Here is a 24850-nt window from a genome sequence, read left to right on the forward strand (position 1 = left end):
ATTTTCTGAATCTCATCCGTGAAAAATACCCGATCTTCAAAAAAAAAAAAGATTAAAAAGACTAACACCGAAACTAATAAAAACTAAACTAAAACTAAGCATTTAAAAAAATAAATAAATAAACTAGCAAACATGGTTTAAAAATGAATTAAAACTAAACTGAACTTAAATCAAATAGAAGTCAAAATGAAATAAAAATAAAAACTAATGAAAAACGCAAAACTATAATAACACTGACACACACGCACACAGAAGCAGCTCTTTCACAGCTGACAATGCATCAAATGATGATATGAACTTTTTTCTGTGTGAAGAGATAGTCCAGTGATGTACACTGTTGTCCTCAAACATCCTATCTATGAATGAAAACTCAGATACGCCCTCCGTTATGGCACTGTCCAAAGGCCAAGGCAGTGCAGAGTTAACGCTGTATAATAGCATACAGTGCCCTTCCTCTCCTCTCATTGTGTGTGTGAATGGAGCTGAAGCACTAAGATGTCCGCTTGGATACTTGTAGCGGTGTTGGCTGTGGCCTGTGGGGTGTCTGCTCAGACAGACACGGACAACAGAGCCAAAGTGTTCCTGCAGCGCTTCGACGAAGAGGCCACTGTACTCATGTACCAGTACTCACTGGCATCATGGGCCTACAACACTAACATCACCAAGGAGAACTCAGACGAAGTGGTGAGTGTTGGAGATCACCCTCCTGCGGCGCACCTTCATGCACTTAGGCAGGCCGATGTGCATCCCTGTGAGGTGAACCGCAGTGTAACTTACTGATTTGGAGAATGTGATCAGTCCGTTTTCATTATGCTCCCCATTTTCCCACAGTCAGAACAAGGGAGAATCTGGGGCGACTTCTACAACAAGATGTCAGAGGAGTCCAGGAATTACCCCATTGAGGAGATCACCGATCCAGAAATCAAACTGCAGCTCATCTCCCTCCAGGACAAAGGCTCTGGAGCTCTGTCCCAGGATAAAGCCGCACATGTAAGACAGTTGCTCCTCTCTGAATTTCATTTGCCAGAATCTATAATCCATTCACTGTCAGTTAGCTGGTAATACATGCTTATATAACGGTATGTCTTCAGGATGTGCTTTTTGATGGTGTCTGTTGCTTCTACATGTTAAATTTTCCGTTGCTTATTTATAGTTTAATTACAAATTTATGAGTGTCTATCACTGTGGTCATTAAGCATTACATTACAGTGTTATCAGAATCAGAATCAGAAGTACTTTATTGATCCCAGAGAGGAAATTGGGTCAGTTGCAGTTGCGCAAATTCTCAAGAGAAGAACATATTATAAGCATAAATGAAATAAGAAATAGAAAAAAGAAATAAAAAAGAAAAATATGTGCATTAGAAATTTGTAAAGAAAAAAGCATGTGCATTATGTATATGTGCAGTAATCCTCTTTGTTAGCATCTCATCTTAGTGTTTTTATTTTTTTTTAATCTGCTTCTAGTTGAGCAAGGTTATGAGTGAGATGAGTACAATCTACAGCACAGCGACAGTGTGTCTGATGGACGACCCCTTTAACTGCCAGACTTTGGAACCAGGTACACTCCGTTAATCAGTCATGCTTGTGGTAACGTGACTGCCTTTCCACCACGGGGCCAAAGTCAGACACAGTCATTTGTAATTAACACAATCATCATGATAAAGAAAATGGCTTCTATTAAAGTCTTTGAATAGAGGGGGGACTTTAGGGTACTCAAGGTTTTTGTAATCCATGGAAATGATTAGGTGCACACTCTCTATTCAAAACATGTTTTTTTTTTTTTTTTTAAACTAAAGTGCCCTGAACTCTTCTTTAGTTCAGCAGACATTAAATATTATAAAAGACATACATAAAGACTAATAGTTTCCATGGATTGCTCCTCATCTCTAAGGCACCATTTCCATTTTAATTGTTTGAACACAAACGTTTTCCTTGAAACTTAATAAGAAATTGTATACATCCCTAAAAACGTATTCATTCAGTTTTGAAGGTTAGAAGAAACCATTACTCGAGACCTTTGCCCTTGGTCACTTAGGGATATATGTGTGTGCTGTTGTGCTGTGCAGGTCTTGAACATATCATGGCCAACAGCCGAAACTACGCGGAGCGCCTGCATGTGTGGGAGGGCTGGAGGAGAGAGGTGGGGAAGAGGATGAGGCCGATGTATGAAGACTACGTCGATCTGAAGAATGAGGCGGCCAAGCTCAACGGTAATCAATCTCAGACACATCCACATGCAGTGTGAGTCTCCAAAGACATACATCGCCCTCTGCTCTCATAGCCCTAAAGCTATTGAGGCAATATATGGAGATAAGCAAAGTTTTCCATCGGTCTGACAGGAAGTGCTTAAAGCTGATAGGTAGTAATTATACATGACCGATCCTCACGACACAAGCTGATAAACAGCTGATTGTCGGGGAGCTGCAGCAGGCGTTTAGCTGCCACTGTAACCCAGCATTCACTTCTGTCACAACACTGATAACCCATGTGATAGTAGTGTCACACCAGCGTATATATACCCACAACAAAATGACTCTCTGCAACAAACAGCCCTTAAACAAAAACAAACCACCAAAAAAATGGTAGAGACATTTCTTCCTCTAACCTCTTCAACTCTCTCTCTCTCTTGCACATGTGCACACACACTCCCACAGGTTTCAGTGACTATGGAGCATACTGGAGATATAACTACGAGACCATCGAGGAGGACCCTCTGTACAAGTACTCCAGAGATCAGCTGATGGAAGATGTTCGTTCCATATACAAGCAAGTATGTCTAACATACCATTCATTTTAATGGATTTGTTTCCATTTTCCCAGTCTAATATGAAAATAATCAGAGTGCTGTTGACTGTAGAGAGTGATTAGTTATAGCAGCACATTGCTCTTCGCAGATACTACCCCTGTACAAGGAGCTGCACGCCTATGTGAGGGCCAGGCTTATGGAGGTTTACCCGGGGCACATTGATCCACAAGGACCTCTGCCAGCTCACTTGCTGGGTATGTGTATGTGGGGGAACTAGTTTGGGACAATACACTGTGATGAACTGTCCTGTCTGAGGCGTCGGTATCTAAATATCAGCTGTACTGCCATGACTGTTCTACTTATTTGATTTTTGATTGTTGTTTGGGTGTCTTGCCCGACATTAGGGCTTAATCTCATCAGAGTCACAGATTTGTCCGTAACAGCAGTCTATATAAAGACAAACTACAGATGCATTTTCAGAGAAGCACAAGTCAAAGCAACGCTTGAGACATCAAAATACAGCACTAACAACTGTTGATTTTTATTGTCAAAGTATGAAGAATGTGTCTTTGAAATGGTGAGATCTGAAGGTTAACGCTCTGTTTTAATGCCCGATTCAGAAGTGGAGTGTGGCTCCCTCTTTTGTCAGGGTCAATTCACTGCCACTTTGTTTAAAAGGGGCTAAAAAACGCCTGTTTAAATGAGCTTAAGGTGAATTTAAGGCAAGCTTTGTTTGCTGATGCTGATGCAAAATGGACCAGTATTTTTTTTTTTATGTTTTGGTGTGGTGATTGTTCCAGCCATCAGGAAAACTTACTTCAACCCTTTCTTCTCGTTTTCAATAGGATTGCACTTACTTTTACTTGACCATTTATACTTGATATTGTTTAAGCACAGTGTTAGTAAGAATCTCAGTATTTGTGTTTATTCCTCAGGTGACATGTGGGGAAGATTCTGGACCAACCTGTACTCCCTGTCAATCCCCTATCCTCTGAAGCCAGATATTGATGTCAGCAAAACTATGGTTGAACAGGTACTTTTTGGTTGAGCCGACCACATTATTAATACAGAATACACATTGAAACAAGGCATAACGAATGAAACAAACATACATACAAATATCAAATAAATTAATTAAACAAAAAAAAAAAAACCTGTAAGGTACAGTTAGCATACGATAAGTGCGTTTTCATTTGTAAGCAGTTAGATTGAGAACAAATTAAATCACAAAACATTGGCACTCGTTGTTTGGAAATTAATGAAGTGCCAAACTTCTGCTTGGATCTCAGGGCTGGGATGAGATTCGACTGTTCAAAGAAGCCGAGAAATTCTTCATGTCTGTGGACCTGTACAAGATGTTTGATAACTTCTGGAATAATTCCATGCTCGTGAAGCCCACGGACGGTCGCAAGGTGGTGTGTCACCCTACAGCCTGGGACATGGGAAACAGAGAGGACTTCAGGTTGTGTGAACATACAGACACATACACGTTCAGTTCCCTGAGAAATTAACTCTGAATCTGTGTGATAGACAGATTCTACTCACCAACAGCATCTGATTGGTTTGCAGTGGTATCAATAAAACTCTCATATGTGGAATTACAGACTGAACACTTTTTGACTGATAAAATAAGAGCAGGAAGACTACAGAGTGATATGTCGAAAGTAAATTGCTATATATTTCCTTATACCCTGAGGGTTTTTTTTTGTTTTATGACTGGAAAACAGAACTCTCACTCTAGTACATGAAAGCTGTAAAAAACCTGTTGCAAAAATGATGCTGAGTAGAGTCTGAGTCACTCTTTCTTAGTCATAAAGATAACAAATGTAAAGATAACAAATATGTGTGTGTGTTATTAATTATTACACCATGTTCATTTGACAAAGTTTACACATGTGCATTTTACCGTAACCTAAAACCACTCACAACAGTTTTAATGGCATCCTCCAATGATTTGATCCCCCACACCCTAAATTCCCTCATGCAGCATTGTGTTTCTCATTAAGCTTCAGTAATCTGTATTTTTACAGCTTCTTAGAAAAGGTTTGCTGACACTTTATTGCCCCTACTTGATTCATAGTGAAGCCCTTTACCTGACTTACCTCAGCACTGTTTTTCTTTTGACCTTGGGCCTTAGTGTACATTTTATCTAAGTCATCAAAGCAGTTTATTAGTTGTCAATTTTATTATCACAGTAAATCTGATACGGTATCATGCCATATCTGCATCACTCAATATAACTGCTAACATTTGCAATTCCTCTGTACTCAGGATAAAAATGTGCACCAAGGTCAACATGGATGACTTCCTGACAGTGCACCACGAGATGGGTCACAACCAGTACCAGATGGCTTACCGCAACCTGTCGTACCTCCTGAGGGACGGAGCTAATGAGGGTTTCCATGAGGCTGTTGGAGAAATCATGTCCCTCTCTGCGGCCACACCCAAACACCTGCAGGGCCTGGGACTCCTACCTCCCAGCTTTGTTTATGATAAGGGTAATGATGATGTGGATAAACTTGAAAATGATCAAATCCAGGAAAACACATTATATAGGCATGCGATGCTTTTTTATACGCAGAAGACAGATTTAAGGTGACAAAGTAGTAAGGTGTTGGTTCACCATGAGCCACCAGAGCAGCTTCAATGCTCCTTGTCAGAGATTCTCCAAGTCTCTGGGACTCTACTGGATGGATGGAGCACCACCAGATATTCCCTCATTTGGTGTTTTGATGATGGTTTTGGAGAGCGCCGTTGGTCCAAAATCTCCTGTAGGTGTTCAGCTGGGTTGAGATGTGGTGACTGAAGATTGAAGATTTATCATTTTCATCCTCATCAAACCATTCAGTCCCCTGTGGATGGTGGCACTGTCACCCTAGAAGAGACCTCTCACATCAGGAAAGGAATGTTTCATCATTCATCAAGATGAATGATGAAGGTGATGGTGATCACTCAGAATAACTTTATATTGATTGGTAGTGAGCCTTCCCTCTGAGGGGACAAGTGGAAACAGAATAATAGAGCTAGTGGAGCCCCTCACTGTGGGGGTCCAGCATTCAGGCCTGCAGCATCCTCTTGGTGGACGCCACACCTGCTCTCACCCACTTATCCATGGTGAAGGTGACAGATGACTCATCTGACCACATTACTTTTTTCCACATCATTACAGATGTGTGCCCTTTGGTTTTTGCACCACTGAACTCTCAAATGTGCATAATCTCCCTCTGTATGCTCAGTGCTCTATTCCTCCAGTAGAGTTTCAGAGACTTGCAGAGTCTATGCCATGGCACCTTGGCACACCTGCATTCACCTGTACACTTCAAGATATTCAGATAATAACAGAGGACAGCCTAACCTTTGCCCCTCTGGCACCTATTATACACCTGTCTGCACTCTGTATTTTGAAGACGTTATCTGAGACAGGTGTCCTGATTTGCTTATCATATGTCTAGTTCAAAACATTGTTTTGATCTTCCACAAAGTGCCTTGCATTTATAAAGCTGCTCTGCAACATGCCTTATTGAACATTCATCCTTTCTTTTTACCTGGCATTTAGAAACAAATCTTGAGATATGAAAATTCCAAAAACACATTAAATTCTGTTAATATCCTTTTTCAGACAGGCTTCATTAATTTGTTCTTTACACACTGTCATGTACATCTAAAGATCACTGCGTGTTTGTTTTTTTTTCCTTGCCTGAATGTAGAAACGGAAATCAACTTCTTGCTGAAGCAGGCCCTCACCATTGTAGCTACACTGCCGTTTACCTACATGCTGGAGGAGTGGAGGTGGCAAGTCTTCAGTGGAAACATCACCAAGGACGAGTGGATGGAGCGCTGGTGGGAGATGAAGTGAGTTGAGCTCAAGCCAGTATGAAGAATTTGTAAATTTGTGAATTGTGAATTGGATGTGTCTGACTTTTTTCCTATGCGGGACACAACACAGGCACAGATAACACAGTGTAAAAATATGCTGGAAGTCAAATGCTATTACTAAAACCAGTATCTAAACCAACATGGTCATGACATCAACAGTAGAAATACTGCAGGTGATCAGGTGATTCAGGATTTTTTTTTTCTGCAGTGACCTCAGCAGCTGCCTCGCTGCAGGCCTGTGATTGCAGCATCCGCCTCTAGATGTCAGTGTTGACCAGTATTTCTCTTTTACTCCATCAGGAGGGAGCTGGTCGGGGTTGTGGAGCCAGTGCCAAGAGATGAGACCTACTGCGACCCTCCAGCTCTCTTCCATGTGTCTGGAGACTACTCTTTCATCAGGTAACCCTCCCTCTGTACACCTCATAAAGCATAACTCATAATGCCATTGGAGCAAAATGCCACTGGACGTTCTCCCATCACTTTCTATCACATCAGTTGATCATGGCAGAAAATCTTGCCAGTTGCTCTACGCTAGAACAGCAGCACTTAGATCTTGATTGCCTAGGTGTGAGTTCTACAGGACCAGTGGACACTAAAAAAAAAAAAAAAAAAAAAAAAAAAAACAAGCTTAAAAACACCTAGAGTGTTTTTCAACACACTTATGTAGTATACGCATGGGTATATGTTTTGTTTATTATGACAATTTTCAGTATTTATTTTGCACATCTTTACACCGCTGTTTTACTCTCCTGGTCTCCATCTACTGTTTTTTTTTTTTTTTTTCAATTTCCTTGACTTATATTAATGTAGTAGTCATGTTTTTTTCATTGAGCATCATATTTTGTTATTGTGTTTTTTTTATTCTGTGAGGGACACGTACATAATGTGACCGCTACAGAAAAGAAATATAACTTTTGGTGGAAAATAAAATTTAAAAAAAAAACAAAAAAACATGCTTTTTATTTTTATTTTTTTATTCCATAACTTGTATTATTGTCCCAAGAATGTATTAACCTACCTGACATTCCTTGTCTAAAATGCACTTCCAAATCCACAATTCCGTGACCTTCCAGAAATTGCATGACCTGTAAATCCTGAAATCAGTGAGTTGAGGAGACATGTCAGGCAAGATGCAAGAAGCCTGTAGTGAGTGAGTGTGTGTGTGTGTCTGAAACAGGTATTTCACAAGAACCATCTACCAGTTCCAGTTCCAAAAAGCCCTTTGCGAGGCAGCCAACCATACAGACGCTTTGTTCAAGTGCGACATCACTAACTCTAAGGAAGCAGGAACCAAACTGAGGTGAGTTTGTCTCACCTTTGATGGCTTAGTACGACTACTTTACTGCTTTTTGTGCATCTGGGTGATTTGCATTTTGTATGTGTACAATCCATCCTTTCTGCTTAATCAAAAGAAAAGATACCTTGTCATCACTGGTGTTTGATTTTCCTCTAGGAAAATGCTCGAGCTGGGACGGTCCAAATCCTGGACCAGGGCTTTGGAAATGGTGTCCAATGACGTTAAAATGGATGCTGGCCCACTGCTGGACTATTTTAGAGACCTTTATGATTGGCTGGTGGCAAACAACAAGGAAAACAACAGGGCGGTGGGTTGGAAGACAACAGTAGACCCATGTGAGTTCAAAAGTACAACCACAGATACACCCCAGATTACAATTCTGCTTTGTTTTGTCCTTTTTTTATTTTGTTACGCACACCTGCTGTTTTGTAAGATGCTGATGTAATAGCCTCACAGTGATCCACTTCCTTTAGCTTTGTTTCAATTCCCCCTTCTCACCAAAAATTTCAGGGCTAATTTCACTGTGAAAATGTAGAATCAGCAATATTCCAAAGGTCACCTTGTCAAGTCAAAGACAACTGTCCCTGGAAAATCAGCATGTATTAACAATGGAAAGTTTGCAGTGTCACTTCACAATACAGAAGGGCACTGAAGGTCACAAGTTTCCTTGATGGTTTTTTAGGAACTACAAAAAGCACCGACTGAGTCAGTATTTTTTCTTTTTTCGGTGATGTAAACTTTTGTAATCAGCACAATAGAAAATCTGAAAAATCACAGAAGAAAAAAAATAACTAAATTATCAGTTTTATTTATTTTACAGATTCACATCATGCCATCAAAGTGAGGCTTAGTTTGAAGGCTGCCATGGGCGATGAAGCTGTGAGTATTATTGAGCTGCTGGTCTATTATAACTATTTTAATGGGTTCAGTTTGTCTTACAAAAATGTATATAACACAATCAACCGTGCCATGCCGTAATTGTTTTCAGTGAAGCAGTATGCCAAGACTTAACTCTACCCAACTGCATATTTTACAGCTTTTGAGTAAACCACATTCTGTGTGATATGGAAATATTAAATAAATCAAATGTGTTTCAGTATCCCTGGAGTGCCAACGAGCTGTACCTATTCAAGACCAACATTGCGTATGCCATGCGGCAGTACTACAGCCAAAAGAACATGACTGTTCACTTCACGTTAGTATCAGTTCACCACCAATACAACCAAAATGCTCCGTTCTTCCCTCCTCACATTAGTTTGAGAGCTCATTTGTGTTTGCTTTTCCAGATCGGAGAACGTTCTCACTTACCATGAGACTCCCAGGATCTCCTTCTACATCATGGTCACAGACCCGGCAAGTCCGTCTTTATTTATCCCGAAGGAAGAGCTGGAAGCCGCTATACGGTGAGCTCAGAGCTGCATTCACCACGCAAATGTGTTTCAGTGGCATATATCCCAAAACAGGTATAGTATAGTATAGTAGTTATAAACAACAGCACAATATTACTATTGCTATTGTGCAGAATTTCTTTTTTTTTCTCCATACTCCTTCCCAACAGCTTTTTTTTAATGATTAACAATTTGTTTTTCTCTTTACATTGCCCCTAATATGACATATTATATGCTGTTTGGAGATGGCCTTTATTCAAAGCACGCTACAGTATCGTATCTGGCATTTTATTTACGCAGCTGACCATATAGCATCATCCAGTGAGGACTTTTTTTTTTTTTAAACCAGCCTCACTCAGCCACAGTCAGTTGGCTGTGGCCTGACCTCAGTGCATTTTGGAATGTGGTTTTAGATTGGTGATAAAAATGAAGTGGTTAACACCGGCTAATGACTTTCTTCTTGTTAAAAGAGATTATCTTAACAAATCAAGACTGCTTTACAATTTTAAAGCACAAATTTAATCCAAATGAGTAAAAAATTAGGTTGGCCTGAGAAAAGATGAACCATTGCAGAGGGAAAAAACATCCTTTGAAAAAAAAAAACAACCCTCAAATTTTGCTTTTCCAATTCAAGTCTCACAGAAATGCATTAGCCAGCAGAGGGTATATCTCATTTGGCCATAGGAAAGGTTTCAGCGGACAAAGGTGCATTCTGTCAATTAATCCCAGACACAGCAAACTGGTGTGCTCACGCTCTGTAACTCTACATTTTGATATCAATCGTAGGTCATCTCGTGGTCGAATCAACGACGCCTTCCAGCTGGATGACCAGACGCTGGAGTTCATAGGGATGCCTGCAACACTGGCCCCGCCTGTGGAGCAGCCGGTTCCCGTGTGGCTGGTGTTATTTGGCGTGATCATGGGAGTCGTAGTGCTCATGGGCGTGTACCTCATCGTCTCTGGCATCAGAATGCGCAAGAAGTGAGTTAGCTTCCTCAGAGATTTTTGAAAAATAGCGACACATACAAGAGGGCACCTTAACACTGATACACAGACTGTGAGCTGTCGCCTCACTTGTTTAGCCTGGCTCCAGACCTCGTTAATCTCACGTTCACTGAAAAAGAGCTCCAGTGATTCTTACAGGTCTGTTTGTTTGTTTTGCATGAATGTGAGTCATATTCTGTACTTCTTATGTCTGTAGGGAGTCTCAGATGACAAGCATGGAGAATCCCTATAATGCACAGCCAGAGGGCGTGACCAATGATGCCTTTGTTAACGAGGAAGAACAAACTGGATTTTAAGTCCATCACTGCACCTTAAGGACAAAGGCAAGATGTCCTCAGATATCTACCAGTGCGCTGATACTTCAATGGACTTTCTTCCTTCCATGAGGCCTTTTCTTCTTTCAGTGCTGCAGCCTCTTAATAAACATGTATGTATGTGTGCACAGTGTGTTAGTGTGAACGTTTGAGGATGTTGTTGAGTGTTGTGACCCTCATTGAAAGTTATGTTGTATAATGAGTGGGTCCTTGTGGAAAGTGCAGTTTTCCAATGTTGCTACCAGTATCTGTTATGTGATTTAGAGTGCATGCAAATGAATTCAGTGTCTTTTTTTCTGCTGGTATAATAGAGATATGAAGGGATTTTCAGTATGACCGGAAAATGTGCTTAAAATTGAAATAGCTGATCAGAAACACTTTTTTTTTTATTTTTATCACTGCTACTTATAATAAAAGATGTGTGTGTGAATGTCTGTGTGTGTGTGTGTGTGTGTGTGTGTGTGCGGGCATGTGCACGTGTGCGTGTGCACGCATGCACCATAGACAGAAACATATCTCAGCACTCATGAAGAGTCGATAAGTATTAGCTGTGTCATAAGGAGGCTTTTCCAACAGGTCTGTGTGTTATTTATAAAATGTTATATAACCACGGTGAGTTCACTTGTAGCTTGTGCCATTGTTTTTTGTTTTTTTTTATAGTTATAATTATTTGCACTTACAACATCCTATAATCATGTACGCTCCAAATGTTAAATAAATATCATGATTGTCAGTTCTCCCTACATATATATACATATATATATATATATATACATATAATTTCAAGCAAGTTTTTTATTTTAATTTTATTTTATTATAGATTTTAAAAAAAAATGAATGTCACATCCCCACACAAAAATGAAAAAGCAAGCTAAAAAAGGAATTGTGTAAGTAACAAAATGTAAGGCCAATCCTGATATCACATCTCTAATTCTAAAACATAAGCACAAAAAAACCCATTTAAATTAGATATAGCTGTATGATACATATCTACGCTCTTCTGCAATAGCAGATATAGCTACAATGCACTGACACAGAACTTTTCCATGTGTCTCTAGATGGCATGGTGCTCAAACAGGTGAGCTTCCCATAATGTATTTTTTTTTTCCACTATCGCAGAATGCCCTAATCCCTAATCCGAATCCTTACAGAAACTGAAATGTTGATATATATTCAAAACATTAAGAGTGGATTATTAAAGCATAATGTAAAATAAGTGCACTGTCATTTTGAGTTGAAGGAAAGACTGTATGTGTGTCAAAGAGGAAACAGGATAGATTCAGACAAAAGTTAGGAAACTGGACCCTTTGGCTCGACTGGCCCGGGGATGGGAACCTCCCTGGACAGAGTGATTCTCCATTACTTCTGAATGATGAAGAAGAAGGATGGATCATCTGCCTGCCCGCTCGGGGTTACCATCTCCAGCTTGTCAGAGTTGACAATGTGGATGAACCAGCCGAGGCACAGGGCGGACTCGAACTTCCGCTCTTTGGTCTTGGTAGACGTCATGTAGAAGATGAATGAAAGGCCCGTCGCATCGTTTTGACAAATCTTCTTCAGTTTCTGCTTTTCACATGCCTAAAACGAGCGTTCAGCAACAAACACATGGATATTCGTTAAAGGTGGTGGTGAAAACATCATGGAGGAACGATTTATGGTGGGAGGTCCTGAATCCCCAAACTGTCAAATTAACAGTGAAATCCAGTATAACTCATCTATATTGTGTGCTAATTCTCCAAATCATAAAGCGGTCCTATTTAATGGCTTATGGTGCAAAACTGCCTCAAGTCGGCCAAAAACAAAACAAACAAACAAACAACAACAAAAAAAATGTTGATGGTTGGATCAACATGATTCTCATCTGACTCACCGAGTGATTGTGTGTTTTTCATGTTTTTTTTTGTTGTTGTTTGTTTGTTTGTTTTGTTTTTCAGTTGAGTCAAAAGGATCTTCACCTCAATCGACCATGGGCAGTTTTTCATAACGCATCTTTAAAATAACCTCCCCCCTAGAATTGGCAACTTTTTTTTATTTTCACAAAATGTATTTATCAGTATCTATTCACTTTTACCTCCTGGGAAGTACATTATTTTCACTTACCAAATGATGTAACAGTATGCATGCATAAGAAGTCCAGCTGCTAAAACCATTAGCCCACTTGTTCGATATTTTGTTTGTTTGTTTGTTTGTTTTGTTTATCAGCAATCCCATCATGTAAAGCCTGTGACTTCACATTTTTCAATGTGACACAAGCGGCAGCTGGGGATTTTTTTTAAAAAACCCATTTCCTTTTTCTGAGACGTCATCAGTAGTGTTACGATGGTTGGACTTGATTGATTTTGAAGAACTGTGACTGCTCAAGATTAATCACAAAGCAGTGAGTCTTGTTTCATGTGGGCTCTGCGCCCACACTGGAACTGAAAGTGTTGAAACCGTTGAATAACAGAAGTAAGACAACATCAAAACACAACATAAGTGGGACCACTGAAACAAGATTTTCATTAAATCTAACTTTTTCTGTATGGTCAATCACTCCCACAATAAAAGTGCGTACCTCCACTTTCAGAAGCACCTTGTCCCCGTCCTTGCAGCACTTCAGGAAGCAGTTGGAGTCAGAAAAGTTCAGGGCCACTGGAGTTCCTTGGGCCTGTCTTGCTGTCACTTCTGCCTTGTAGGAGTAGATGGTGATCTTCTCTGAGAACACAGAAAATAAAAAGCCATGAACAAGAGTCCTCAAAAATCCACTGTCGCATTACAGTAAATCAGAGTTTTCTACAAAGCCTGTAAAACAAAACAAACAAACAAAAAAAAAAACGTAGAGTTTTAATACTGTACAATGGGTATCACTATTATTTGGATGATCCAATGTTAATTTTCAACTTTGTAACGATTAAATATGAACTTTGCAACAACTTAGTATCAATCTAACCCTGATACAAAGTTGATACTAAGTTAAAAGTCAATTGATTTCCTATTGGTGCGATTTACATTGGACAGGTTGATACAAAGTTAAACTGTAACACCGACTTAACAGTGAAACTCAACCGACACAAAGCTGATACTAAGCTGACTATTAACAATCCAAATAAAGTGTGATCGAGCAATTACTAAAAATGCTATAATGAAAGACCTGGCTGAGAAAAACATAACATTTGAAATCAAAAACTGGCTTGTTGTTGACTGAAAATGACAAACATTGCTGAAGAGGAGAAGTCGAGCCAGGCAGCTGCCGCTGTGCGTAGCGTGATGTGACAGACCTGGGTTTGGGGACACGTAGGGCCTGTTCTGCGTACAGAAACTTCTGATATATTTATTAGAGGCAGCATGTTCCAGTGAAATGTTGGCCATCTTTTTTTCCTGTTTGAAACTGCTACAGCCACCTCCTCTTGGCACTGAAAGTGAAACGAAAAGAGAAAAAAGAGAATGTTCAAAATGATTGAGCTTAACTAAGAATAAAATATGATTCATATTTAGAGGCAGAGTCAGTAACATCCTTTAAATCTCTGTCCATTCATGCACTTTGGCCAGTGAGATATATCTATCTATCTATATCTATATATCTATATCTGTCTATCTATCTATCTATCTATCTATCTATCTATCTTTACATATTTATTTTTCTTTCAGTGTGCTAGGGGTCAGACAGAATATAAAAGAAGGGTAACACATGATTTTGATGTGTTACTGGTCGTTGACTGTTAAAAAGATTTGTCTCGTTGACGAGTAACGTGAATTCAAGCAACCAGGAGTACACTATAACAGGCATCTCTAGTGATAATAAACAAGTCAACAAAGCAACCGTTGACCGTCAGCCAGACACAAACATGTCTTTACAGATGAAAATGCTTCATGGCTCAATTGCCTACGTGTCAGCTGACCTATAGGAACAGAGGCTGACATAATTTTTGGTAATACACTGTTGAGTGTTGACTACTGAAATAAACTGATACCGACAGAAGAGAAGAGAAGAGAAGAGAAGACAAGAGAAGAGAAGAGAAGAGAAGAGAAGAGAAGAGAAACAGGACATGACAGGCGAAATAAAAAGCCATGTTTTTTTATTTACCGAGGGTCACCACGCTGGATTCTGCCACCATAACGACTTCGTTAATGGTGCATCCTTTCCCAGAACAGCAAAGACATGAGCTTCCATTATCGCAGGCTCTCCCCTTCACCACAGTGACGCTGGTGTTCATCATGGCAATGATGAGCAGATCCCCCTTCTGGCCCACATCCCCGTTTTCACTTTGGCAAACCTTGTCGTCTCTGTCCCCGCCCTCCCATCCTTGCTCCGTAGGCTTCCTCTCATCGTCCCCCAAGTCTTCCTCTCTCCTCATCTCCAGGCTAAAGCGGAGCAGGGTGGTCTCCTTGGAGACGGGATAGAGAGCATCCTCATCAGGGCAGGTCTGGTCAGCATGTTGCTCTTTAATCTTGGTGGCCTGGTGCACTGTCTGGAGACGGGGGGAAATGTGGACACAGACACGTGGTTAGTTTTACAGGTACTGTCTCTCTGTCTCTGTCTGACAGCTCCTGTTTTTTTTGTTTCTGTTATTGGAAAAAATCTACTCAACAACACTGAAGAACACTGAGGAAAACACTGCAAAAATAGTAACTGGCATTGTACCTTGCATTTTTTGTGTCCAACATGTAAGCTTTTATTTTCTAACTCATGTGGGTGACTGGCCAAATGTATGCATGGTACAAGATACACAATTTTTAATAATGTGTAGCCACCAAAACCAGCCAATGGTGTATTTTGCCTTTTCGCTGGGGCGAGTGGAAGTGGATGAACTCACCAACATCGGATTACCCTGGGCCAGCATTTCTGCAAGCTCCTCAGGTATGATATCCTGAAGAGTGACGCCATTAATCTGCATCAGTCTGTCTCCTTTCCTATGAAAAACAGAAAACATTGCACTCATCCTCCTGATGGGATAGAAAACCACTGTGGGGGGCGAATGAATAAATCAGTGAACCAATCAAACTTTCCATAAGGACAGGGTCGTGCCAGGGTCACATGATATCAGTGAAGACCTGCGATATGTTTCGATATGTCGTACTGTTCTCGCTCTCCCTCTCCCTCTGATTGGTTACAGCAGTAAACTCATTTCTTTGGGGGAAATTGTGACTCATCAGTGTTTCTCCCATCTGACTGTACCACACATATAAAGATATCAGACAAAAAGGTCAAACATATTTTATAAAATGCCAGTTAAAACATCACCACAGCAAATCCTGTGAAATTATAAAATATCATGTATTATTCGATATCACACACATTGCATGTTATGACTGTTATTCATGCTGCTTACTTTAAGGAAAACATACTATTTCATTAAAATTTTTTGAATAAAATTCCATAAAATCAGGTTATGGGAAAGGACTGTAGAGCTCTCAGATTAGCGTGTTTTATCATCATTATTCTAATTTGAATATATCTGAACATTTCTTATAAACAGAGTTTATAAAAAATGCGAGTTTGATGCGAGTATTTGATTGTCATGAAAATCAAACGTGGTTTGAAAGGAGAACAATTCTTCATTTATCTGTGGCCTGTTTTGAAAATAAAATGATGTTTTTGAGAGCATGAACTTTAAGTTGGACAAATGTGTGAGAAGTGTGTCAAATCAATCACTGCAGAGGAGAAAACATCCATTTTTAGCAAAAACACAAAGTCTGCCTGACAGTATGGCAGTGCATACTGATATACTGGTTTGGGCACTACCTGACAAATGGTTTCCCAGCATTTGCTTTTTTTAATTTGATGACACTGTCCACTTCATACTGATGCTTTCCCTCGTGGATCTGGTGTATGATCGACACTCCTCCTTTTACCAGAGAATCCTGAGAAAGATAAAATAAATCAGCAGGCTTTCTCTTAACAAAGCACATCAGCTCTATCCACAAATTTTAATCTTTCAATTTTTTTCAAAATTAGGAAACAGTGAGATTTGATCACCCACCGTGATGTCCATGGTGATGCTGGCGGTGCCTCTCGCTGATAACGGTATTGAACAGGGTCACTGTCAGTCTGTTAGAGCATCCACTGAGCTCATGACTCATGTCAGGCTTACCATTACGTAGAGCTGGACTTTATATTGGCAGAAGGGGAAGTGTGACTGTGAGCCAGCGAGGCAGAGGGGGGCTGACAGTTTGGGAACTGATGTCAGAAAGAGGAAGTGGATCAGAGTTGTAAATCATATATTTTAAAAAAACAAACAAACAAAAAAAGGACACAACAATTAGTTTTGTGTGGAAAAAAAAAAAAACAGAACTTGTGACCAAGTAACAGAAGGACAAACAAGGGAGAGGACAATGTATGAATTCTCTGGCTGAAAAACATTTTAATTTGTGAATTACTGTGGAGGTTGATGTAATGTACTTCTGTATTATAATTTGAAGAAGCAAATGAAGTAATTCTCTCTCTCTCACTCTTTCCACATATTGTATAACAAACAACTCATGTAAAATGCCTGCTCTCATAAAATATATCACTACCTGACTTCTGATCATTGATTGATTGATTAAGCGTTTGTTTGATTTTTTTTTTTCACTCAAGTGTCCAGCACCATTACAATGCCCAAGACACTGTATCTACAACATCCAGTTAAGTAGCCTGAAATACATGAATGATAACGCCAGAGCAAAGAAGGAAGAGGAAGTGGCAGCTGAGGTACTGTATAGTTTATTCATGCAGACGTAGGAACTACAGCATGAATATTAGAATATTACTTCCTCAGTGACAGTAAGTCAGTCATCCTGTGATGATAAATGATACTTGTACTGTATGTATGGCTACATCCCTGTACATTAACTCTCATACTAAATAAAGAGGACATAAACATGATCGTGTCACTGAACCTTTGCTCACAAACCAGGACGTTGCTGTCTGACGTACCTGAACACAGACATGTAAAACAGGTGGACTTTGGGTTTGTAAAATGTTCTGTGAACTATCTCTTTAACTAAATGGCACATATTTAGGCTATCATACAGCACAGTGTCCTTTGATAACTAAACAGTTCATTAGAAATTCTTCATGATTTTTGATTTATAGTATTTATGTATTTATTTATTTATTTATTTATTTATTCATTTATTTTAGCCTTGTCTCTGAACATGAAACTGGTCTGGGGAGGCCCACCTCCCGCTTTGAAAACCTCTGACTTAAAGGAATACTCCAATGTTTTGGCCAAAACTCCCTTTGTCTGTCTTACTCAGACCGAGACAAGATGTTCGATACCATTTTCACTTTGGTACATCTGGCGGTTTGGGTGCACTGGGAAAAGGTTATTTTGTCCAAACTGCTGGGATATTCCTGTAAGTAGTGGTGTGTAGTGGTGTGAATGCACTCTGGGCATCTTATTAGTACTGAGATGTAATTATAATGTATAATGACTGTCTGCATGTCTGCACACATACTATGTGCTAGGTAGTCCAAAGCCTTTGCTGTGTTGATACTGGGATGAGTTGTGTTACTAAATTTAAGCACACACACAAATACACACACACACACACACACACACACACACACACACACACACACACACACACACTAAAGTTATTTCCAGCTTTCCCTTGCGAGCCAATGGAGTCCTGCTGTATCTATAGACGTCGAGGTGGATTGAGTTTCAGGACAGGCGCGCCACTGTTTGTTGCAAAATTACAGGTCTGCCCCACACTTCAGTCCTGAGACACGGCGCACGTTTCCTCCAAGACAGAGCTGGCATAAGTTGGCAGTGCCAACTCCTCCAACCAGGTACTGTGGTGCGCCAACCTTTAATGAAGTGTATTGCAGATATCTGTTTGTGTCTCTCCTAAAACACTTTTGGGTCACTGTAGAATCTGAGGTTGTTGAATGATAGTTGTTAATGGCTAAAACGTTATGTTGCTGAGCTCTGCTGTGTATTTGATTTGCCGTGTATCGGTTCTGCTGTGAGTGCTGATCACTAACAGTCCCCACACAACCTCACAACAGTAAAATACAGCCGCAATGTGTGACAGGCTATAACATATTCTTCACTGCAAACATGGTTATCCAGTGCTTTTTTGTCACAATTATCCCAAAAATAAACATTGCACCTTGTCATATCATCATGCAACCTAAAATATTTTATTAGCATAGGCCATTACTTCAGGAAAATACAAAATATTCCTGGTGAGTTTTATTTTCATTTCAGCAGTGATTATTTGCATGTTTGTGCACATTTGTACATTTTTAAAGTTCATTTCACCCGACACTGCTGTTATTAGTTTCATTAGATTAATAAGAATCAAATATTGTACTTCAAAACTGTAGAACTCCAGCTTTTTTGTTCCTATCCACTGATCCTTGTACCCTATTGGCTATATACATCAGAGTGACATCATATAAAACTCACTGTGTCAAAACAGGCTTTGAAAATGCTGCATACCTCTTCATGCTTCTTTTCAATGATTCTGGTGTAACGGTGGTGTATTTTTTGTGCGTGCCGGCATGATTGTGTTCCAGATGGTGATGTTTGACCTGCTGATAATCGGAGGCGGCCCCCATGCCTTGACCCTGGCCAGTTTGCTATCCATCCCATACCCTGATCCAAACCCAGACTCAACCCTTTCCCTTACCCACCCGCTCCTGCCAAACCTGGACACAAATAGGGCCAAGCGCTCCAGGAGCCAGAGGAAGACAAGGAGGGGGGCAGCTGGTAAACTTGCAAAATAAGACAGCAGAGTAGATGGATGCTCCTCTGTGAGCGCTATCACCTGTCATACACCTGTGTGTGCATGTGATATAAATGACATTCCAATAGTTCAGCAATATGGGGTGTGGCCTGTGAATTATGTTTGCAGGCCAAACACAGGAAGAGCAGCTGGCACCTCTGATGGTCTCTGACGGGATCCTTCGCTCTCCTCTGAGCCTCAGAGTTGTGGATTCTTATGGAGAGTGGACCGCTCTGTGGGAGAGCCAGTTCACCGCTCTCAACATCCCTCATCTGCGCTCCCACACACTCGTACACACAGACCCTTTCAACAAGGTAAACACACAGCTTCCCTATCATAATAACAATGGAGTTTTATACAGTAACGGTTTTTACGAGCTGGAACTATGTGTGTGTCTTCACTGACAGAAGGCATTACAGGACTTTGTTCTCAAGTCTGATCGTACGGCAGAGCTCCACAGTCTTCCAGACCAGGTCTACATTTTGGATGACAACGCATTCTTCAATGACATGCGGCTCGGCAAGAAAGAGAGGAGACGTCTGAACGTGGCCACAGCGCTCAAGAAGAATTTATCCTTCAGTCTGCCAGGAACCAAATTAAGTGTGGATTTCTTTAAAGAGCAGGTTGGACACCCGTTTATGTGTGTGGACTGCACGAGAATACTACATGATACGGAGGCAGGATAATGTCTGTGGACGCTGATTGTACTGACTGAGCAATTTGATGAAGCTGACTGACAACACTGTATGCGCTTTAACTTGTATTAACTTTGTTTGTGCCGTGGTCTTGCTGTCACTGGTGCCACTGACTAACCATGTCTTCAAGAAGTGTTACTCAATAAAGGAAATGTCCAAAGCCAAAAATAAAACAGAACAAAACAAAACAAAACAAAACGAGAAAAAAAAAACTCAGAATCAAGATTAAAGATGTAAATTATCAAGAAAAAAGTCACCAATCTATGACAAACTTGAAAATTCTGTGATTACAAAGTCACAAATTTACAAGGCAAAAACTAAATTTTTTTCTTCAGAATAATTTTTTAGAGCCTAGAATAGTGATTCTGTTGTCTTTTTCTCATACATTTACAACTTAATATTTTTTAAATCTTTTTTTTTTTCTTAGAAAATGATCAGTAAACCCTGTTCTTCAAATAAAAAGAAAATCATACTTAAACTGAGATTAAGTGAGTTTATGCTCCACTGTTTCCCTGGGTCTAACATATTAACCATGGCTTGGGACACAATCTGCATGGTGCTTGGCCAAGAAATATGTAAATATATGACAGCTGAAGTATGGATTCTTGCAAGCAGAATTTTTGTGCCATTTATTCAGTTACTTGAATCATAATAATAAAAAAAAATGAATCTGGACATACAGGTGGAGAGATATGGCCTGGACAAAGTGCTAGTAAAGGGAACAGTTGAGCGCATCACCCCTGTGATTGATGACGAGGAGGACAGAGAAGAAGTCAGTGCTTCGGTGAACGAGGGTGAAAAAGAGGATATGACAATGAGAGAGACTGAAAAAAATGAAGTTGGGGTGAGGAAGAGAGTGAAATATTTCCAAGTTCAACTTCAGGAAGGCATCACACTAAAGGCCCACCGGGTTGTTATGGCAACAGGTCCCACCCGTGCCCAGATGGCAAACATCCCTTCCTGGGTGAGCTGCATCGGAGAGAGTTACCCAGAGGATCGCTTGCAGCACACCGTGCACCTCATGCATTACCTGCCCGTCGCTCAGCAAACATGTCAGGAAACATCCAGCCCAGAACAGAGAGAGACTTTTCCCACACAAAGTAAGTCCACTACCTTCGGGGGGTTAGGGAATCAAAACATTATAAAAATTCTTTGTAGGGAAGGGCTCCATTTTTTGACATGACCGGGAAATTAAGTTGGCATGCTTTGCTGTGTAAAAGAAAAATGGAACTAATACATCACAAGCAGGGCTGTCCCCCATTCTGAAACCCCTAGCCTTAACATAAATGTACTTCACTGCTGTTGAACTGCAGATAGGTCAGCCTCTGCATGCATCCTGTGTTTGAGGTCTCATTGCATTGCTGTATCTCAGAAGCTGTTTTGCTGTCCACAAATATGCAGAATAATTTCATTCATTAGTCATAAGCCATTCATTCATAAGTCATTCATTCCCGAAAAAAAGAGAAGACCTCTACTATGCCTTCTCCACTTTAATGTACAGAGTGCTTATGTGTGTCTAGGGTTGTGTGCGGTGTGCGAGGCAGGACAGAGAGTCATGGTCATTGGTGGAGGTCTGACCAGCGCTCATGTCATCTCCATTGCCCTGCAGCAAGGTGCCAGCCATGTGACATGGGTCATGAGGAAACACCTCCAGGTTCAGTGTGATACTGCTTATAGACTGTACCAGCCCTAATGAAATGGATTTAAATTCTACCTGTCTGTGTCCAGCACATATACTATCACTCTACTCTGCAGTTAAAACAGTTTGATGTGGGCGATGTGGAGAGTCTGGTGGGCCGCTACTCCCATGTGGAGCACGGCATCAAGATGGATGGCCGAGCCTACCTGCGACAGTTTTATAATGAAAGGAGTCTCCACAAACGTCTGGCAATGATTCGCCAGGCAAGGAAAGGAGGAGCCGTCACCCCAGAGGCCTACAGCCATCTCCAGCCATTCATACAGAATGGTCAGGTGGATATTAAGACCTACTGTCAGGTAATAGTAAATGTGTATTTCAGAGGGATTGTGGAAGATTGCAGAGTGAAGGAAATGAGATGAGATGGGATGAGATGAGATGTCCTGATCCGGTTGTCCTGTGGCTATCCAGGTAAGTGAAGCCAGATGGTGCTATAGGAGCCAGGCCTGGAGCTTGTCCCTCAGCAATGGGGAGCACTGGACTGGGGATATGATCTGGCTGGCTACCGGCTGCAAACTGGACGTCAACCAAGACCCTTTGCTTACTGGAGTGATGAAGGAATTCCCTATTCAGGTGAGTTAAAGACAAAAATGGTTGGATGGATGGATGGATGGAAATGGGTGAACAGAAATATGATAAAATTGCTTTCAAATTAAGCCATAATCAACCTTTTTTTTTTTTTTTTTTTTTTTTTTTAAATTTTCATTTAGTAACATGAGAAAGAACATATCACCACATACACAACATGAATCCTGCTTGTCCCTCTTTACAGGTGATAGATGGTTGGCCCTGCATCACTGAAAGCTTGCAGTGGGCACCAGGTTGCCCCCTCTATCTAATGGGGCAATACACTGCACTTCAGGTAGGTCAATTCAGGACTGGTCTTATGGGATGTTTTATTAACAATCTGTCCTCCGGCAAACACAAATTATGGACTCATCATTTGCAACAATCTCCTCACAAATTTGTTTTTGTTTTTTTTTTTTTCCAATTAACATAAGTACAGGTTGGACCTCATGCAGTGAACCTAGCTGGAGGACAGGCAGCCAGTATGCGTATTGCCAAGGACATCATGCACCTGGTAGAACAGACCAATGGAGCCCCAGAAAGATCTAAGACCGAGGAATACATTCAACAGATGCAAGGCCTTATGTGGTTGTGACTCTGACATTTAGCCTGTCCACTCACTGTACAAGGCTTAGGCATTCGAGATTACATTTTTGTATGAAGGGCTTTATTATTCAGAAATAATGTAACATAACATACATCAGCTGATCAGACCCAAACTTAAATTTACTGCAAATGCAGTCAATGGCTGCTTGGATGTGATGTGTTCTTCTTTTGGTGAGGCCTGAGGCATTTTCCCTCATTTTTGTCAGCCAAGTTACAGTCTGATATCTTCAGCTGGCAAGCACACCTCTGGATATTCCTCTGTCCTCCATCCGTTTGCTTTGGAATCAAACTTTTGTCACTTGTTATAAAATCAAACACATTAAAGTGGATAAAAGAATGCACACACATACTGAGGAAGACCCCAGCTTTCTCTTGGTGGGATAATCACCTGCTGCTGTTAAGACAGTGACTAAACCTGAGATGCTCCTCTGTGTTGCAGCACAGTTAGACTATTTTTACATTAAAATGTTGCCAGACGCTACTTTAAGACAGTAAGAGTCAAATAATAATAAACACCTTTGACAATAATGCTAGAAGTGCAATCAGTTCTTACCAGCTGTTAATGTCAAGAGCTGCTTCATCACCTGACTATTACTGGAATCTCTACATTTACATACATTTTTAAATACAACATGCAACTTTTCAATGCATCGTTATTCCCACCCTCCTCCACTTCAGCTGGTCTTGAGTTACACGTTGACAGTATTCGCTGTCATCTAAATAAGATATCTACCTCCAATAGCGTCCTGCTGCAGAGCTCTGGACTCACGTCCACCAGTGCTGGGACCCATCTCCATCACCAGGACCCATGGTGGAAAATCACGTCTGTTTATCATGCTTCCTTAACAATAAATAACATTTACTTACTATATTATATTGTGCAATGTATTGTTTTTAATCATGTTAACAAATAGCCCACTGAGCGCATCTTTAATACATTGCATCACACTGTATTATGTCCATGCAACTGCATTAGTATTGTAAGCTGACTGATCATGTTTGGTTTCACATTTAGGCTACTAGCCTACTGTTTGTTGTGCTTATCATTATTACACAGGGCTGCCCAGCCTCACCAGTTATCTTTACTTTAGCATTTGAGTCCCTTGCCTGCTATTAGGCCTAATCAGAATGGTATCACACTTTTCATGATTTTAAAGCTAACCTTTATGCAGATGATATCGGTTTGTCCAGTCCAGATCATCCACATCTTCTTAAAGTTATCAGTGATTTTAGCCTGTTTTCTGGGTACAAAATCAGTCGGTCACAAGCAAGGCTATCTCTTTAAATCAACTTTCATGCACAGGACATCTGACCTCAACTGCCATTGTGTGGAAGTCACACGGCATAACATAACTCCGTCTTAATATCAGATCTCCAACTGAGAGCATTTTTGAGTTGACTGGCCCCAAGAAAACTGTTAGAGGTCCCATCAGTGGGTTTGTTGTTATGAATGTGTGCTGCAATGTGTGCTTCAAACCCACAGAACATTATTTTAAATTCTATTGGAGATCCCAAGGTTTCCAAACATACCATACATGCCCTGCTGTGCTAAAGGGAAATGTGTATAAAATGATGCACAAGACATCTAGATATTTTCTATTTGATGTAATGCTGCGGCCGTAAAACAATTTGTCTTGGCTTTGAATATTTCATCCGTGAGTGTAATGTAGTTTCAGTAAAGCAACCAGCAACCAGCAGCTACAGAATATGAATGTGGCATTTTCATACAATATGGAAAAATGTCTTTTCCTTTTAAATACTACAGCGCTGGCAGGGCAGGACCTGCCAGTTTCTCTGTAATTTACAATTTACAATTTCTTACTTTCTTTTTTTTTCTTTCTTTCTTTCTTTTTTTTTTTTGGTTTCAGCTTGGCACCACTCTCCAGATTCTGGTTGTTAGTTGAAAATGAGCTTGAGTATCTCCTTAGTTATCAACGCAACTTTGTTCCCCTCCCTTCTTT

The 24850-nt window shown here is 40.4% G+C and overlaps 3 protein-coding genes across 3 annotated transcripts; 2 read left to right on the forward strand and 1 right to left on the reverse strand.

Annotated features, from left to right (window-relative positions):
* Window positions 1-495: 495 nt before the first annotated feature.
* On the forward strand, window positions 496-10610 carry ace2 (angiotensin I converting enzyme 2). Its single transcript, XM_030048292.1, has 18 exons — window positions 496-684; window positions 832-990; window positions 1467-1560; window positions 2069-2212; window positions 2657-2772; window positions 2897-3002; window positions 3684-3781; window positions 4038-4210; window positions 5020-5246; window positions 6456-6600; window positions 6925-7023; window positions 7802-7924; window positions 8078-8256; window positions 8742-8800; window positions 9019-9116; window positions 9208-9324; window positions 10096-10290; window positions 10511-10610. Exons 1-18 carry the CDS (start codon window positions 496-498, stop codon window positions 10608-10610), a joined length of 2421 nt encoding a protein of 806 aa, XP_029904152.1.
* An 872-nt stretch (window positions 10611-11482) lies between these two features.
* LOC115355684 (uncharacterized) lies at window positions 11483-16792 on the reverse strand. The gene is made up of 7 exons (XM_030046535.1): window positions 16589-16792; window positions 16351-16469; window positions 15422-15518; window positions 14692-15076; window positions 13886-14020; window positions 13183-13322; window positions 11483-12206 (listed from the first exon to the last, which is right to left on the reverse strand). The coding sequence occupies exons 1-7, from the start codon at window positions 16598-16600 to the stop codon at window positions 11988-11990; spliced, it is 1107 nt and encodes a 368-aa protein (XP_029902395.1). The 5' UTR covers window positions 16601-16792; the 3' UTR covers window positions 11483-11987.
* Window positions 16793-19122: 2330 nt separating this feature from the next.
* Window positions 19123-22878, forward strand: LOC115380747 (uncharacterized). The gene is made up of 10 exons (XM_030081954.1): window positions 19123-19309; window positions 19455-19639; window positions 19733-19948; window positions 20703-20804; window positions 20874-21087; window positions 21541-21674; window positions 21776-22015; window positions 22128-22289; window positions 22489-22578; window positions 22723-22878. Exons 1-10 carry the CDS (start codon window positions 19123-19125, stop codon window positions 22876-22878), a joined length of 1686 nt encoding a protein of 561 aa, XP_029937814.1.
* Window positions 22879-24850: the final 1972 nt, after the last annotated feature.

This window comes from Myripristis murdjan, chromosome 3, assembly GCF_902150065.1.
Source record: "Myripristis murdjan chromosome 3, fMyrMur1.1, whole genome shotgun sequence".
NCBI lineage: Eukaryota > Metazoa > Chordata > Actinopteri > Holocentriformes > Holocentridae > Myripristis > Myripristis murdjan.